The following is a 19,780-nucleotide window of genomic DNA, read 5'->3' as shown; positions in this document are numbered from 1 at the left end:
ATAAACAAACAGTAGGAAAAGGACAGTTCATAAGCGACTTTGTTTTTCAATAGGTTATCAATATCGCTTTTAACACACCCACATTCACGCCTCCGTTTTTTTTTTTTTTTTTTGCGTAACAATTTGTGCAGTAAAAAAGGAAACACGTTATGGTACATGAACAAAAAATAATAAATAAAAAAAGAATTAGCACTTTATTTACAACTCATATTCCAAGAGATATAAATTAAACATTCCATCAACTTACTAGCAACAAACTCCACAGAATATTAAACTGCCATTCTCTGGCAATGATATGACGTCTCATATGGATAATAATGTTGTTTACTTTGGGTGGCTGGACCTTTAGCTTCAAAGTTCTTGTCAATAAATACACGATGAATGATTCCCCCCGAACGGAGCGGGAAGATTCTGGAAATAATTCTACTGAATTGTTTGTTTGCTCGGGTATTCCTGGGTGATCAATGACAAATCAATAACTTAAATGTATTTTTGCGGACTTGATGTATTGTTGTAGAAGAAAAAAATATATTGATGACTCACTCATATTTGTGACCAAAAGCCTGCGACTTATAAAGGATTAACATCATCAAATGGGATCTATTAAGCATTAATAAAATATCACTATTGGTAAAGTCAATATATTCACCTTCTAGACTTGGTTCTGTATAAGAAAGTGGTATGAAAATCAGAATTCTGGTTGGACTTGGGGCCTGATCCTTCGAAGGTGGGTCTTTTCAAACCTGAGAGCCGAACGTGCACCTCATCAATGGTGTAGACTTCCAACATTGTGAGGGGGGGGGGGGGTGTGTGGGGGGGTCTCACAGACCAAGGGAAAAGAGACCACGGTTCCAAGGCAACGTTTCAGTGGGATCCAAAAACACCAACGTTTATCGTGGGACATTTGAAGCAAGAAATGATGGACAACTAGGAACCAAAGTACCATGTAAATGGGAAATCTTTCTCCCTGAATACCCTGTGATGAACCGTCTCCAGGCTGCTAACCGTGGAAGGTGTTTCTGGCTTCCATTATTTAAAAAGCAAAATACCTGGAAAACACCATGGGGTTTTATTTCCTGATCAGGAAAATGCTTAATTAAAAAACATCTGTGAACTACAAAAAATATTGGGATACATCGGTTCTAACTATGAAGCAAGGAGTCCTTCTCATATCTCGCACACACTTAAAGGTTTTGCTAGAGACCCAATGGAGTGTAGTATCAAATGTGGTACGCTTTGGCCAGATGGTGGCGCTATAACGACAAACTTTACATTTTGAACCGTAAGTCACACGTTTGCGTCAAGATTTTCTGCCATTTTGAACTGTTTCCTGATCCATTTTATTGCTACTCCTCCGACGCAACATGTGCAATTTTCTGTCTGGGCCAAATTGGACAAAAATTACTTGTTTGGATTTCTTTTAATTTCTGCAATAGCTAGTCCTCAAATGTTGCTCAAATACTGGGGGCAGGGCTTATATTACAAATAAATATCATATCTCCTGAAAACGTTGTGCTATTGTAACCACATTTGGTTAACATGTGTAGATATGATGTGACCATGATGAATGTGGTTCCATTTGGCCAAGCGGAGGCGCTGTAGCAGCATTATCTAACTATAAAGGAAGGAATCAATGTCCTTATACCTATGAATGGTTCTCCTTCACCTATCTCAGTAACTGGTGGGTGTAACGCCCAGAACCCAAGAGCATGCAGTGTCCAGTGTGCAGTCGATCAGGTGAGTGGTTCTTGGGAGCCCTGCAAGAGCCCATAACTCGGTTCTCGACAACGCCGGAAGTAACACTTTCAGGGACCGAGCGTCACTTTTTGTGCATGCAACCAAGTGCAACACCGTGACTGTTGGGGTGCTTTCACACTTGGTCCCTTTCAGCCCTCCAAACAAACTCAGTGTGACCTCCTCCTCAGAAGTTGATTCTAATGAAATAATGAAATAGGTTTTGATGAACGTGAATTCGCCACGCTTGCACATTTTATGATCAGCAGCCTCCACTTCAAAACAATGCGAGCTTGATGATCAGTCCCACCCCCTACGTGCTCCATATGAATGTGTGTGTGCATGCTTATCTGAGAGCTCGTGTCCTGAGTAGTATGGAGAGGAGAGTCGTCTTCAGCGTATTTGCTAAACAGCTCATGATAAAACACAGTTACAATTGCGTTGATTGCACAGATAGGGGACACCCTGAAATGATAGTGTGGGAGCCTTAAGCTTTAAAACGTCCACTGAAAGAGCTCAATTTCCATCGGGCAATACGTCACAGTGCTAAATTAATTCCTTTCACTATAGGACCGCAAGGCCAAAGTGAGAACAAAATAACTTTGTCTGAGCTCCAGAGAAGGTACTGTGGACCAGAAAGAGAAGAGTCCTATTTCAAATGAACTAACCATTTAAATGGAAAAAGTCCCTTTTATATTTGGTCCACTGATGAAAGTCAGAGTTTGGTTCATTTAAAAAGGACTTTGTGCAAAGGACACAAAACACCCTCAGAAAGTACGTGTTGTCATCCCACTTCATCGTGTCTAAACTACGAAGACGAGAGTCCCTGGAGATCGACTGCGGAGGCAGGAGGAGACGATGGCGGCCATTCAGAGCCAGCAGGTTTAAAACACGTGTGCCTTCGTTGGTTTGAAAAGAAAAACTTAGTTTGTAGTCAGAATCAATACCTCAATATTTAATCATTCTCAATTTGTTTTTCTTCCCATAACACAGCTAAAGGGTTTTCTGGTGAAAGGGGTTTCTATGTATTCTGCAGTCTGAGTTGATGACAGAAATGTCAATAATCAATAATTTACAGAAGTAAAAGATCATGATAAGCCACAGTCAGACAATTGTCAGAGAATAAATGAACTCAGGCAGTTTGTAATGTAGCTGTACATACTAGAAAGGTAAAATTGAGACCCCAGAAATAAATCCTATTTACATTGAGTCCCATCGTATCACACATAAGAGGTAATAGAAGAAAAATATTAACAAACATTGGTGAGTTCCGTTTGCAAAAAAAGTCTACTTTTTTACATTTCTAGCACAAGACTGTACACCATCTTGTATTGAGAGAGGCAGTTTCCTATGGCGAAGCTAGACATAAGTACATATCATGCTGCACTAATATAGTGCACAATTATGCCTGAAAACAGAAAAGGGAGAGGCAGGCAGAAGTGATGGTGGCACTGGCAATCATTATGTTTTTGTTCTCTGGAGATGGACCCAGGCCACAGGAACACAGATCTGAGTGTTCTCCATGGGACAAAGAACGACAGGTGTCGTAAGAGATGATTCCATTCAGCTGCGGCAAAATCAACAAGAAGACATTTTTTTCGAGCAAAATCTTTGTTTTGGGGAGACCCTCTCCGATGACTGTGATGCGGATGCTACCGGCAGTAGTGGATGGCAGAGAAGCAAAGGCAAACTTCCAGAAGAAGATAAAGAATTCATGAAGGCTCTTGTGAAACAAAGTATCAAAATGGAAGTTACAAAAAAAGAGGGCGGCAACATCAAGGCTTTCTAACGGACGAGGATTCTGGTTCTTGAACTTTGAGGTTTCTCTTTCTGTCAGAATCATCTTCCCAAGGTGTCCACATACATGAAAGATGAACAATGCCCAGCGGCAGCCCTGACATCAAGGGTTTCCATAGCAACCCTGCGTGTCCTGCAGTAGGACGAATGTCTGTAGGTCACTCTGGTCAGCAGAGAGACTTCTACATGTCGGCGTCTCCGTCGTAGGCCAGAGTCAGCGGCTTCAGTCTGTTGTTCATCTGCCGTCGCTGTGGCTTCTTTGGCTTTTTGCTGCACAGCGAACAAACAGGGACAGGAAGTTTAGATAATGTGATCACAACCGTTCACCCTTTTTTTAAGCTACGGTTTTGTTTTAACCTTTCCCAACAAGTGTATGAACTTTGGATTGGGAATTTCTTTCATTTCACAAAGGCTTGTCTCGCATAAGTAGATGTCCACACTACAGTATCCACGCAACAGAAAGGTCCGGCTCCACACATTATCGTTCTGCTATAGAACAATGATATTTCTTGTCAGCCTAAAACTCATGACGATATTTTTGAGAAATGTTTTTACCCCCTTGAACTGATAGAAATTGTGGTGGTGAATAATGTATTTCTATATGGTTATTTTGTGGTTAAAGTATTATTTTTAGGACACTAAATTTGTGCTCACTGTATCTTCGTTGAACATTTGGATTTGAGTTTTACCAACCTGGTTAGGATACATATATAGTTTATATAAGTGACATATGATATCATATATATAAAAAAATACATAATTAAATAAATATCTAATTGGTTAATTTCACTAGTTTTAGAATCAATATATTAAAATGTGTCGGGATGTGGTTAGCCTAGCTTAGCCTTAATCTGTACAGATCCCCAATGAGATGCAACATGTCAATCAACAAGCTTTATGACTGTTGGTATGGTTGACAAAGCCAGGCTAGCTGTTTCCTCTTGCTTCCAGTCTGTGTTATAATAGACATACTTCAGCTCTTAACACAGAAAAAAGATTGATATTGATCTCCTCATCTCAAGATGAAGAACTGCAATTCCCAATATTTGGAACTATTTCTTCAAAACATGTATTGGTCCAGACCATAGACTTAATACATAGTCACTGTTAACAACCCACTTGTTTGTGGACTACTAGTTTAAAGCCTTGAGTTTGGGATCATGGCACATGGTTCTATTGGTCTTTTGAAACCAGAAGTGACCATATTTGGACGAGGAGTTGGAGACGGGGAGAGCGGTACCAATGGCCACATGATGACCCGCCTTTTACTCCGCATCTGATTAGCTACTACTTGTTGCCTTCTTAGATTGCATTGGTTAGGTTTAGGCATAGTGAGTGGGATTGGTTAGGGTAAGAATATCAGGGTAAGCCTTTACAAAGTAGGACAAAAAATAACATGTTACCAGCTAACGCTAGCTAGGTTAGATGCAACATTCATGTTGACTTAATTGGGACATTAATTTTGTCTGATAAAAAACAACGCCATGTTTGCGACACAATGGTAGTAACTGGTGAAACACATGGTAGCCCTAAAACATCTATTTTATTTTACTCCAAAAGGGACCATAATTCACAAAATGAACATCGCACTCTATTAGAAAATACTTTAAAGTAGCGATTGAGACCATAAACTCATGTTTACAATGTTTACTGAGGTAATAAATCAAGAGAAGTAGAGTCATTTTGGAGTGGAGTCGGCCCCTGGTGGACATTAGAATGCACGTTTTAAGCCACTTCCACATTGGCCTCCCTTTTCAGAGGTTTCTGTTTGGTCCAGACATCAGTTAAGATTAAACTGGTAACTTCCATAAATGATACAAATCATAAAAAAAGAGCCAACCCATGGCATTTGTATTTCCAGTAAAAAGAATGTGATGTGTTTGATGGAGGCTGGACTGCTCACCTCCAGGAAGTGATCCACTGAAATGAGTGAACAGGCATCGAATGAGTCTGGGCACAAATGAATGTCAGGCATGGTGAGGTACAGGAGTGAGGTGGGGCCCGGACTAAGTAATGAGAGTTTCAAAGGGCGGTGGGGGGGGCGGCAGTGACTGCTGCTGTGGTTGTTGGGATGGTGGGGGCTGTTGGAGCACGGCCTGATATTGCTGCTGCTGCTGCTGCTGCTGCTGCTGGAGTTGGCTGTTTCGCTCTAACTCGTCCTGCTCTAGTTTCTCACAGGCAGGACAAGTGTAAGGCACCGTGAAGCTGTTGGGGTCCGTCCAGTAAACCCCGTCTGACGGAGACTTGGAGCTTGACGTGCAGCAAAGGCAACAACCACAATAGCTGAGCAGGTGAGTATGAGGGTGGAGATGGAGATGGAGATGGAGATGGAGAGAGAAAAACAGGAAATGAAGGGGCAAATGATAAGGGAACTCAAAGTGAAATGAAACAAAATGAATAAACAAGCAGTAATGTAATGAAGGCCAGACGTCTTGATTAGCAGGAACAGCTTTATAGAGCCACTAGATTATAATATCAGATTGATGCTGGCTCGGACTAAAGTCTGGCTCAGAAGCTTTAAGAGTCCTATAATAAAAGATAGTGTAGAACTAATGAATATTAAATTAAAGCTGATACAGTATTAATGTACTCTGAAATTCTGTCTTGTCGAATAAAGATTGATTACACAAAACAAGCTTAACATGAACCATCAAACCGAGCTTGCGACTACTAGCCTTAGTTGGTAAATACGAAGATTCGCTATGCAATGCTTAACTTAAGAGCAGAGCCAATTTAATCAGAGAGAAATAATAATACACGCTAATGTGGACCACGGTATCTATCTTTAAAAACACATCAGTGACTGTGAAAGAAGTTGAACTGGATTAGAGAACAGAGTCATACGTTAACACCATTTCAATTTATTCAGCATGTCCACTAAAGTATCATTTACTAGATGTCATTTCTTCATTGGGTGATAAAGTGGTGGAACCCTACATTACATTACATACTATTTCTGCTGTAACTCGACAAAATGAAGTTGGCAGCAACTGAATATGAGAATAAAGATCAAACTGATCATAAAGAAGGACTTAGATTAGATGCCGTGCACGTACGAGAGGACACTGTCAGAAGGGTTGCCTTGGGGAATATTTGGGACCATGAATTAAAAATGTGTAGTTCAAAAAAGTTTTGCAATAAGGTGGTGGACATGTTAAAAAAACTAAGGTGAATATTATTTTTTATGAAACATTTGGAAATGTGTTATTGCTTCTGTTTTCTTTTTGTATGGAAGTCACTTTTTAGAATATGGTATGGAAAAAGGGCAGCTTAAGTTCCAGCCCACATTGGTCAGGTTAAATCTTCTTATTTTTTCATTTAATGAAATGCCTTTTTTTTCAGTATTGTGTTCATACCTTTTGGAAAACTGACTGTAGAGATTTAGTGTGACGCGTGTGGCGCTGACATATGTGGCACTATGACATCATCAAGGTTATTGTCCAGAACCACAAGATGTGCTCTAGTGAGTAATCTGACCTTCACGTATAAAACTGGTGAGTATGTCCTTTAGATAATAAATACCATCTGCTCAAAGTAATACACGTTGGCAAAATCTTCAACTAAATGTTGCTTTCATCAGCTGTGTTTTTTGACTTTGGCTTTTGGAGACTTTTTTCAATATTTCACTACATAAAAGTGAAGACCGCCCCAATGTATTATCAATAAAGCCAAAATGTATAGTTAATTTGTTTCTCATTCATTCTGATCTCCATTACATCACTGGATGGAGGTGTGATGATACTAACAGAACCCATGGAGTAGAGACAGACAGTGATAACATGTAGGTGGTGCTATACGTTACCATGCTAAGTATGTCATGGAGATGATGAAGACGAGCAGAACGAAGGCTCCTGCTGCTACTCCATACACCCAGGTCTTCAGCTTCCCATCTAGACAGAGAACCACACATGCTCACTGTTAATGCACTGGAGGGACACACTGAGTACTTCCTTCTCTGAGCTCAAGGGGGCAGTAGGGTTATACACATTTCTTTCGGCTCCACTTCAGTGAGGAAATAACTGAATTATCAATGTAACAGAAATGTATACAGAACATTATGTTGAATGTGGTACTGTACTGGAACAGCCTCACATATGATGTGTTAATGAGAACAGATGAAAATATACATGTTATTTGACACATGTGTGTGCTGTACAAGTGGCCTTTTAGATCAAGGAGCTGCTAGTCATTTCACTTTGCCCTATTTGATGATATGAATTACAACAATTTAAATACGCCTATAGCTGTAAATGCCTGTTTTGTCTTGCTTTCCGCTGTACCCTCCTTCATTCATCATGTCTTTCTTTCAGAGGACCTCCTCCTTTCTCACTGTCTTGTAATACCCCTCCTCCCACTTCACCTTTTATAGCTTAGTAAGCAATACTTTTGTGTTCTCAGCAATCACACACATTTCCTCCATAAAATGCACTAGTTTGAATGCATTGTCATCGAAGTGATAGTCTTCATCTTATTATGTCCTCCTCCTGTTCCCTGTGTGTGGTGGTTTTACTCTGCACACCATGAGAGTCCATCTATTCGTATCATATTCTTATCATATTTGTCCTCATGTTTAAAACCCACAGTCAGCACGTCATTTCACATGATATCAACAGCAGTTGCTCAGATGTCACAGAGTGGGTTACCTGGGCCGAAGGGCTGCAGGAACCAGGTGCGTCCGGCACGGCCCGGCGAGCTGGCTTCAGGCTGAGTGGGGTTGAAGGCTCGGATGGTCTTGACGTCGGCCCTGTTGTCACCTGCAGTGGGGATCTCCAGCACTGGGATGACCGTACACTGGTCCAGTAGGCCGTCAGACCGCACCACCTCAGTGTAGCCCTCCTCACAGCCACACACTCCCGTCTGGCACAAGAAGGAGTAAGGTTTCAAACCAGGACATGGGCAAGTCACCAGAACATAAAAACTTCTTCAGCCACCTTTTAGATAGATATATATATATATATATATATACAAAAAACTAATCCCTCGGAGTCAACCAACCTGTCCACTTTCAAAAGGCTTCTTTAAGTTAATCTTCCCAGAGTAGTCTATATATATATATATATATATATATATATATATATATATATATATATATATATATATATATACTATATCATTACTGAACACGTTCTCATGACCCTTTCCATTTTTATAATGGCCACTAAAGCTCCCTGTAGATTAAAGTTCAATTTCATGCAACAAAAATGATGACCTGTGAAAAAAATACAAAGACAATAACATGAATACTCAAATAATTCAGTAAATAAGCCGAGACAGGCGAAATAAACAAGAGTGGATGAAGTAAAGCCACATGGAGGAAGGACAGATTCTGAAGGGGATTGTAACTAATTTCCATCCTATCTTTAATTTTTTTCCCCATGTTCCAATAACTTCCCCTTCTTCGTCACGCATATTGTATTTTGTATTTCTTGGGTTAGGGTCTCTATCAGATCACATCTGAAGATCAGAATTGGTGTAGGCAGACAAAAGGGCAGGGAAATGGCATGCATTGTTACTTCATGGTTAATTAGTGGACACCATGTTGATGTGTGGTCTGTTTTAGAGTTCTCACCTCTATATTGTTGAACTAAACCTCCATCTTGGGTCGGCTTCAGGTTTGGTTATTTTCAAATGTAATTGATTAAGAAATGTATCTCTCTTTCTGTTGGTCCAAAGCAAGCACATATAGAAACATATAGCCTTCGATCTAAAAAGGTGTGAATCCAGGCCTGGTTGGGGCCAGTTCACTGTAGTATGTTGGCTTGACTGCATTTGTGGCCCATGTCTGACTATCCTCAGCTCATGTTCTTTAAAAAGAAGAAATGTGTGTATGTGACGTTTCTATTCGATTGGCACGAACTTGGATTCTTTGCCATCTCAGAGGTCTAATATCTCAGAGACCAAAACATGGACAAGCAAACGTCATGTAGGCCTTCTGGAGCGCTGTTTGGAATCTCCCTAGAAAAGGGATTTAGAAACGGGCAAACGACATACAAAGTATGTGTAGAGTTTGTGTTATGAGGTTATGAAATGCATACAGCATCTTCAACAAACCAGAGAGCACCTTTGATGATGTATCTCATTATAAAATCATCTCAGTAACATTGCTGCAGTCTGCTGTTGCTGTCTGTTTTGTCAGGCAGGGCGTGTGTTTGATTGTGGAGGGCAGTGTGTGTGAGAGAGTGTGTGTGTGTGTGTGTGTGTGTGTGTGTGTGTGTGTGTGTGTGTGTGTGCAGGAAAGCCACCCCTCCTCCACATCTTTCTCTCTATTCATCTCCCTGCAGGGGGTCCCCAGCTTCCCGACAATCTCTGGGGGATGATCAGCCCCCAGAAACAGCAGACAAACAGAGAAATGAGGAAATGATCATTGACATCTCCTTAGTGGCAAACAAAGGAAGAGCATTGTGGTTCAGCAACGTGTTCTGGTTGTATTTATATCTGGGGTCTGTCTCTGGAGGGAGCTGCTGTAATGTTTACACGTACACATCCTCTCCTCCTCTAGACATTTAGCTTCCTTCTAGCAACCACATCTCTGAATCGTACAACCACATGCTAAAACAAACACAACTCATCTTCTGCTCTGTGCTGTAGTGCCCCGTGGCATATATGCAGTGAAAACCTCACCCTCACTACGGAGGGGTATCATTTCACCATATGAATGCCAGTATGATGTCTCATATGTAGCAATACCTAAGTTTGGAGAATATAGTTTTAATATACATTTTTACTCTATCCACCGCTATTAAATGTCTTACCCAGAGCAAGCATCCTGGAACTCTAGCTGAATAGAATTATCTAAAATGAGCAATTAGCTAAGATTTATATTTTTTGTATAACTCACAGCATAGTGAGAAATCTGAGCCTGGGTTTTTACAACTGGTCCGTTTTTAGCAAGGAATACCTGCCAACCGAGGGCGTTTACTCAGCCTGACATTACAACCGACTAACTGCCTTAGCTACAATTATTGCAGTACATAATGATTAATACATTATTTGAATACATAATTAGCTATGAACAAGACTGAGAGTCTACAGCCATGTGGCGTCTCTGTGAGGCTATTCTCAGGCACAGTGGTACTTGTAACTGTCATCATGGAAACATGCTCAGCAATTAATGTGTCAATGTGACAACTAGTAGACCCTTCTACAGCGGAGTTCATCACTCATGTGCATGTTGGCAACAGACGTGATGTTTTGCCCCAGCCTTTCAGATGAGTTAGCAAGCTTTAAATACTGAATTAATACTGTTATTATTATAAAAATGTCTGGTTGTTGCATGTTTGGTTGTCACAATCGATAAAGTCAAAACTCTGAGTCTGTGTGATGGTGTTTGACATTCTGTACGTGGCACAGAGAATGTAGCATCTAGTGACTCGTAGGTGTGTGTCATTTCTTACTGGTGTTACGTCACACGGTAGATTTTCTTTACCAAATACATCTTTATATCTGGCCACTAAATATTGGGCCCCTGTCTATCCACACAGATCAGGAATGAGAGCTGAGGAAGATTGGTAAAAAAAACAACTAAATTAAACGTGACCTGATAATAGTGCTTCATGAAAAGTGAATGGACCTGTACTTGTATAGATCTTTTCTAGTCTTCCGACCACTCAAAGCGCTTTACCACTACATGACATCATTCACCCATTCACACAGTGATGGGAGGAGCTACCATGCAATTTACCGTTTCAGTGTCCAAGGACACATCGACGTGGACTACAGGAGCCAGGGATCGAGCAGCCAATTGAAAGACAACCCACACTACCTCTAAGCCACAGCCGGAGTGGAATTAAAACGGTCAAATGTCCTCCTCTAATACCTTATTACTACCAGTCCTTCTAAAATCTACAATCTATATATACACAGGTGGCTACATTACCCTCCAGTGTAATCTACGCATTCCGCTTCAGAATGAACTGGTATGACAATCAGGGGAAGCAGCCTTGGTTTGTGGCAACCACGATCCATTGTTTCTTCATTTTAAAGTGTTTGGGACTCACAAGGGACTAAAATAATGTTCAGATTGAAGCAGCGGAAGCAAAGATATCCTGACTTTCACTCATACTGGATTCCCTTTTACCAATAATGCAAATAATGAGATCTTGTCATAAGACCCGTCCTGCCCCCTAACATGCCACCAGTTTATAAAACATTAACAAACAAACTTCAGAACAAGTCATTGCAAAACTGTTCGCTTTTTGCAAGTGCAATACATTATGATATTTTGGGCCAAGGCCTAATGTAACAAAAAAACAACTATTCTTTTTTTCCAGTGATTGTAGACTAAAGACAAATAAATCCCATTTCTGTCAATAGATCCCTCTAAATCCTACACATTGGACCTTTCATACTGAGTTTTTAAATGTCCAGTGTGTACCCTGCCTATCACCCGATGTCAGGTGGAATTGTCTCCAGCCCCCCGCAACCCTCTAAAGGATAAGCTGGTATAGCTAATGGATGTATTTGTATTTTTTTTATTTCCTGTATTCTGAGTTTAAAAGCAACTTTTCTTTGAGTCTGCTTTGCTGATATGTATTTCTTGAAAAAGCATTAGCAGCTGCTCTTTAACCTGCAGTGCTTTAGTCCAGGTGTGTTCAGATAGGATCATAGGAGAAGCTTAACAACTGGTGGCAACACCAAGTGAGTTAGATTATTCTGTTTCCATTCCTCTATTCTTTCCCCTCTCTCTTTTACTTGTTCTTTTCTGTTTCCTCCTCTCCAGATGCTTTCATCCCAACAGGGGGTCTGGGGCTCCTCACTGCCATATTGGAGGTCTACAGACACGTGGCTTTGAACTGCTGATTCATTTCTAACGTGGTGAAAAGAAGGATAGACAATGATGTGTAGTGTGTGTTTTCACTGGGAAACATACAGTATCTTGCACTGTAGCAGCTGCAGTAGGCTAACTGTGACTAGTAATTGTATGCCAGAATCAACGTTAGTTGTTGTGTTAAATTCCCCCGAAGGCCACTGAGCAAGCAGCCAAAGCCAAACATGTTTGTTCAGATTAACGGAACTGACTCTTCAGTGTTTGAGTGTAGGCCAATGACAAAAGACTTCATGGTGTCACATTAAGTTAACCTTTGGGAAGAAATGTACTTGACCGAGGTTATGAAGTGTTTTTGAGTTGGTTGCATCGTGTGTGGTAGGGGTGGGAATCAGAGGGCAATACATGATGCAATACTATACAATGGTATCACGATACAGCTTCAAAGAGTTTCACCATTGAGATGAAACAATTCACAACAAACTGCATAGCCTTAGCCTAGTCTTAGCTTAGTGCCTCTTTAACAAACAAACAAACACACACACCGACTACAACTGTGGTCCCAGAAAGGCCAAACAGCCAGGATAGAGCTATGCCTCTCTTCTCATTGCTAATCTTATGGATCTAAATTGACAACTCGATTAGGTTTTAAAAGGGAAAACAACATGAGCTGCTTCCTAAACCTACTTTGTTACAAAAGAGTGTGGCGTTTGGCCGGGAGACAACTTTTTTTTTTTATAAACACACACATTTATTGTGAAGTAATGATAAGCAAGGCCAGAGGCCTGTTGGTGTTGGACGTCGGCCGTTTGAAGTGTAACGGTAATATAACGCAAGAGGAAATAATAAAGTACATCAATATTTTGTCCAACGATAGTGTGTGGAGGGGCTGGATCTGTCTAGGCATTAACTGTTAATACAATACACCTGGAATACACCTGGAGAGACAGCAAAAGACGTTCAGAAGCAAAGAGACATAAGGCGTCAAGAGAAGTCGACACGTGATGAGATCATCGAAAGACAAGAGACACCAAAAGATGCTGAGCGACTGCGAGGGAAGCCAAAGGTGCCAAAACACACCAAGAGCTGGTTCCATAAAAGAGGAGCTTGATAACTGAAGGCTCTGGATGGGAGCCAGAGCCTTCAGTTATCAAGCTCCTCTTTTATGTTTAATAGTGCTTATAGTTAGGGCTGAATCAGGTTTGCCCTGGTCGAGCCCCTTGATATGCTGCTATAGGCTTATAGGCTGCTGGGGGATGTTTTAGGATACACTGAGCACCTATCTCCTCTTCTCTCTCTACTTATGGATGAATTTACATCTCTCCATTGCACCTTATTAACTCTGCTTCCTCCCCGGAGTCGTTGTGACTTCACGTCTCATAGGGTCCATTGGACCTGGAGGTGTCTGATTCTGGTGAGCCGGCCTCCCGCGTTGGCCCTGCTGATGCCCCGCCCCCCCTCCTCTCTACCTCCTTCTGTTTTATGGATTGGAGTTCCATTCATACATTGTCATATTCATGTAATGTGCTTATGTAACTTTGTAAATGCTGTTCATTCTGTACACATGACTTCTATTCATCTGTCCATCCGGGGAGAGGGATCCTCCTCTGTTGCTCTCCTGAAGGTTTCTTCCCTTTTTTCCCAGTGAAAGGTTATTTTTGGGGAGTTTTTCCTGATCCGATGTGAGGTCAAAGGTCAGGGATGTCGTATGTGTACAGATTGTAAAGCCCTCTGAGGATAATTTGTAATTTGTTATTATTATTGGGCTATACAAAATAAACTGAATTGAATTGAATTGAAAGAGCCGAAGTTCATTCACCATTTACCCTCAATCCCTGCTCAAACAGCCCAACAGGAAATACCATTCGGGCCAGCAACGTAGCAGCACTGTGGAAGCTGAAGAGTGGATCTCATCACTCAATAACTCACCTCTGTGCACAGGGAGCGAGGCTTGGTGCAGGGCGGGTCACAGGACCGGTCAGCCATCGGCTTAGCTGTCACTGGGCATCCACCTGTGAAGCAAAGGCCAAAAGGTCAAACTCAAAGTTCAAAGGTTGACAGCTGGTGTTTCTTTCAATGTAAGATGTAAGAAACAGAGTCAGATATTTACTTGTGGTCAATCAATAACACTATAACAGTCAAGAAATAAATCCACTAACAGGAACAATTGTGGCCCAGTTTTTGTTGAGCTGGAGGCGTGTGGTGTTCCAAGCAGCATCTCTGTTTCTATCTCTCTCACAGTTAGCTCATTACAATGATACTTACCATGAGTAGTGCTACTAGAATCATTTCATAATTAGCTCAGTTTGAAAAACACTAACAATTCCCCTCAATTCCCTCGAGTGATTAAAACACACTTGCTTTTCATCCTTTGGTTGACCCATTGCATGAAGCATGCAGTATACAAGCATCAAGAAGGGATTTAATACCCACGAAATATTAGTTATTTTACTTTGAGTGACAATTCAGTGCATTCAAACTGAGACCTTTGCACTTGTGCACTATGGTTTTGAAGCCTACAATGTGTCACCGTGTGTTCAGGCTCAGGTTGTACACGATGTGGGGTAAGGAGTGTGTATTCCCACTGTGGATACAATGAGACAGACAGTGCTGACACTGATCCAACAAGCAGACACTCAGAGAAAACACGTCTCCCAAATACATGCTAATCTATAAGAGCTTCTTGAATATTTATTAGGTGGCATGCCTGCGAAGAGAGCTCAGTATGAATATTCATGAGGGGAATATCACTCCTTGCAAGGAAACATTTACAAGAAGGAAAAATATGCAGTGTGCCAATCAAATCCGACGCACATAGGCACACCATCTGGAGGTGGCTGTCCTTGTTCACTTAAACTCAGGGCTGAGCGTTGTATGCTCAGCGAGCCCAGAAATATGACATGGCTCCAGGCCTTTATGAAGCATGAGTTGTAAATACAAGCAGATGCCCTGAGGAGGAGACTCCATTTTTCCAGATAGCTCTTCAAATCTAAAGCCACATCTGAACTGGGAACAATGCCATCAGCGCTGAGTTTAACCCTGGCATGTGATGGACAATGAGATTGAACGTTGACTGTGGCACTGCTATGGATTAAAACCTCATCTGCGTACAGTCTCCTGGGACTCTTGTGTCAAGAAATGCTTAGGAAGCTGTTCGGGATTCTGACGCTCTAGAGGAGACGGTTTTAAGTAACCCTATCTACATTATCACCTTGCCACGCACATCGCAACACCTCATGTGTCGGAGCTGTGTTAAGCGTCAGCTTAACCCATTATGGTCACATCCATGCTATTTGACTCGACTCAAGGCAACAGGCTGGTCTACATGGGCTGTTTAATATTAAAAACTGCAGGGGTCTGATTTTACATGCATACGTATGTGTGAATTGTCCGACTGTTTCAGTGGTTGCAAAAGAACGTCTAATTCTTGATCGTCTTGTCTCGAACTAGATGGATGAATTGAAAATATTTTGAAGCAAATAGAAATGGATGAACAATCTCTCATTAATTTTAAATTGCATAGTTCCATCAACATGTTCACATAGTATATATAGTAGGATCTTATGCATACCTGTGACATTTAGTCCATCTGAGCGCTGACACCAGACTTGGCGAGATGCACCCCTCCATGGTCCAGTCTTCCACTTGTATTCAAAACACTGACCCTCTGCAAGAAAAGCATGATCATGACTTTGTTAAATTCTTTAATAACAATGTAGCGTATAAGCCAAATGTACCTCTATAATATGCCCAACCCAGTTGACAGAAAACATGTTGGCATTGCATGTTTCTGCAAACCATGGGACACAGGACACATTTCACATCAGCCCGGTATGATGGTTGAAGAAATGTACATTTCAATGTACATTGTACATTTTCATTGACTTTGTAAAACCAGGGGTGACTGTGGTTGGCGGTAGAGCGGGCTGTCCCTCAATCCAAAGATCGATAGTTCAAACCTAAGGTTAATGTGTCCTTTAGACTCAAGGACACAACGGACTAGCATAGATAAATAACAACCTTCCTCAGCAACCGTCTGTGTTGGCGTTCCGTAACAAGCGTAACACCGTTACGTAAAAGGCTTAAAGTCAGAGATTACTTTTGGTTTCACACGGGACACAAACAGCGGTCTCCTCGGTGAAAGTCCTGTATTTCTTCGACCCATCGATCCCCACTCCCACCGCCCTTAGAGGACTTGTTCACTTATTAAATTGTTATTATAACACAACATTTCGATATACTACTACTTGCTCTGAAAGTATAGATAGGCATACGTCCAAACACTCAAGGTATTCCTCATTTGAGGAAATGTATTCCCAACCTTTTTCCATGCGACAGGGCAGAATTTGCCTCTGTGAATCCCTTTCGCGTCATTGTGAGTTTTAGCAGGACTCCACCAGACTGACCTGTACACGGCCGAGCCTCCAGCTCCTGTTCTGGACACTGCAGGAGGTTCTCTGGATCCTGGGCCACCACCGCTCGAGATCGGACCTGGACCGAGCCAAAGCCCAGGTCGTCCCCGCTCACGCAGCTTAGCTGGCACGGGCTCCAAACAGTCCAGCCTGTCAGGTAGCACTCTCCTACAGATCATACAGAGAGTTCAGAAACAGAAACTCAAAATTACCATGCTGCATTTAAAGGAAAATTACACTGATTATGCTCAAGTACAAGTACATTTGGCCATATTTAATGTTTTAACACTCATGCTACTATTCTTTTTACAGCTGACCATTTCATAATATGGAAACCTAGAGTTGTCTAAATTCATTATTACCACAGAACTTCCTGCAGATGTTTCAAATTAAAAGCAAAAAGGGATTTTAGACTTTTAATGTTGAAAACATGTGTAGGAAATGTTTCATTGACAATAACATTAGTACAACAAAAAAATCAAATAGGGGTGATTGGAGAGAATTATTGAACGGAAACTATTACTGTTATAAACTTGCAGAATGGTGAACATGACACTCAGTTGCAGTACAGTTAGTTCTGTGGAAAGACAACAGACAAAGATGGAGGACGTGTTGCTTTAGTGTTAACAGCTAGGAGCAGGAGCGGATCAGGAAACGTGGTTTACTAAAATATGCTTATAAAACAAGGCCGTTAGAAAATAGGCCCATTTCAAATAAAGGTCTGATTTTAACTGCACTTCACATGTTATGTGTCTAATTATGCAAATGTCTAGCATTTGAACTGGAAAGCCTCCAATCAGCACTTCAGCCACACAAGTACTTTGAGGACTTTGGTCATCATTACAAAGTGTATTTTTACTTTGAAAACGGAGCCAAAACAGGAAAAATAGATGATTTTGTATCTTTAACTACTGCAATCTTTCTAAGATATCATAGAAGATAAAATGCATTTAATTCAGGTACAGGTGTATCCATTCAAATATCAACTTTTCTTACTGGCAGTGGAAGGTTGTGTGGTGGGTCAATTACACACATCCAAGTTAAATCAAAATTAAAAAACACATCCTATCCGATGTATTTGCCATATGCATGATCCATTTTTCATTAATATCATCTGCCTAGAAGATGATATTTTTAGCAAAAAGAAGATTGTCTGTAAAATAGGTTACACTGTCCCTTTGTGGTGTCAAGGCAGATGTGAGCATATTTCTACACATTCAATTAATTACAATGCCTGGAATCCAAAAAGAAGAAATAATTTGATTAACAGTAGACTGGACACAAGCAGGAACCACACCAGAGTCCTCTTTGACCTTGTGGTCTCGGCTAAGCCACTTGACTTGATTACACCCACACGCAATCCAGGATGGAGTAGTCAGTGCAAGTATCCACATGTACACACACACACTTGAACAAATGCCACACACACACACACTGCAGCTGCTCGAACCACAGCCAATTTTCTTTTTATAGCAACTTGGTATCAGCTAAGAGGTTGTGGGCGCTCCGTAATTGTTCTCAGCCCCCCCCCCACCTCCCACCTGTTAACATCAGCATTGCATTGTGTGGAACACTCTGGAGCTCTTGAAGCTCCGACAATCAAACACACTCAGCAGGAAGTGCTTCGACCGTCAGGTCTTTTGATGTTATTGTGAAAACCTGGAAAAGGCATTATTGTCGCGCTACGAGAGATGTTGAATACTGTTGTATTTTGATGTTGTTTTACCAGTAGACAACAGCATACATGCCTAAACCTGGCAGACACTGTCTGGATTAAGCAAGATTTGAACCTTGAATTAGTCAACTTTCTGCCTAATTGTAAAATTACACAAATCAATGCTGCCTTTCTCTTTTTGTTAACGTTGTTGAGGATGTGGTCGTCTTGTTTGTAATAAACTTTTATGGACAACAATGCCATCAAAGTTTGATGAGTGTTTGGCATCGACATTTAGTGTGATAAGTAATTTCCAGACAGGTGGTGCACAAACCCTTGGATGTATCACTATATCAAGAAGGCATGATGACAACAGAGTATCCAATAATTCTGTAGGTTTTATGTCACCATTGACTCAGGAATATGTGGGATACGAATAGTGTTACCTTTCGTAGGTATAAGTATGAACAGTGAATGAGAACAGCCTGACTGATGATGTTTACAATAGAAAGTTTGGTTAATTGTACTGTTTGCCTTTGTGCTCTCATTTCCTCTTCCAAATAAGTCGGGCTGACCTGTGATGTTCTCTACAACCTCCCTGATCGTCTTACTGCTCATGTTTCTGGACCTCATGTTTCTGGACCTCTATAATAGTTACATTTTTCTCAGAATAAGCAGGGCTGGCTTTGTTGTCTGGGGGAGGATTGTTTTTGGACTTTGTTTCACTTTTCACTATTCATGTATTGTCTTCTCACCTGGACAGGGTACAGTGCAGGGCTCCTGCAGGACGATGTGGGCGTCTCCGTCCACCGAGGGCTCCAGATCTCCACACAGCTCATCGTCCACCAGGCTGCTTTCCTGCTGACCGGAACCGTCCGAAACAAAGCACGACACGTTCCTGAAGCGCAGTCCTTCTCCACACCTCGCCCCCTGATGGAACACAAAACAAATACATGCACACCTTTGTAAGTGGGGTATAGTTACAGTTACATGCAGTTAGCTCACAGTCTACACGAGCGTTCCGTAACCGCACCTATGGGCTGATGATGAACTGCTGTAGAAACATCTGAAATGTATTTTCTCAAGTGTCCATGGACTTGCATTTGTCGATCACCTTTACACTTTACACTACCAAAGCCACCTCATAATGAGATGCTTCAGCCAAGGAACAAAGAACAGTGGGGAAGGTGAGGGATGACAAGGGGACGAAAAAGAGGGGAAACAAGTAAAAGAACAGAGAGAGAAAAGAATCAGAGAAGATGAAAGCCAGAAAGCAAGCTCATCAATGAGATGAATTAGTTCAGTCCAAAATTGTTCTGTTACAATAAAGCGTATGCTCTGAAAAATAAATCCAGAGGACGTGGCTGTCACACTGCAATAAGGCTACCTGGCTGCCAGCGTGCAGTCTGTCCACGTGCA

At 41.4% G+C, this 19,780-nt stretch overlaps 1 protein-coding gene across 1 annotated transcript in view; it reads right to left on the bottom strand.

The window, feature by feature from the left end:
* Positions 1–3,713: 3,713 nt before the first annotated feature.
* The window catches only part of thsd7aa (thrombospondin, type I, domain containing 7Aa), a 165,526-nt gene continuing 149,459 nt past the window's right edge, over positions 3,714–19,780 (bottom strand). The window contains exons 23-29 of the mRNA XM_034545361.1: positions 19,117–19,291; positions 16,702–16,875; positions 15,867–15,962; positions 14,225–14,307; positions 8,175–8,388; positions 7,334–7,421; positions 3,714–3,801 (exon numbers count right to left, since the gene is read on the bottom strand). Coding sequence (XP_034401252.1) covers positions 3,714–3,801; positions 7,334–7,421; positions 8,175–8,388; positions 14,225–14,307; positions 15,867–15,962; positions 16,702–16,875; positions 19,117–19,291 — 918 coding nt within the window. The remainder of the gene's footprint in view (positions 3,802–7,333; positions 7,422–8,174; positions 8,389–14,224; positions 14,308–15,866; positions 15,963–16,701; positions 16,876–19,116; positions 19,292–19,780) is intronic.

The sequence above is a fragment of the Cyclopterus lumpus genome, chromosome 11 (genome assembly GCF_009769545.1).
Source record: "Cyclopterus lumpus isolate fCycLum1 chromosome 11, fCycLum1.pri, whole genome shotgun sequence".
Taxonomy (NCBI): domain Eukaryota; kingdom Metazoa; phylum Chordata; class Actinopteri; order Perciformes; family Cyclopteridae; genus Cyclopterus; species Cyclopterus lumpus.
This window is presented reverse-complemented; position numbering and strand designations above follow the sequence as displayed.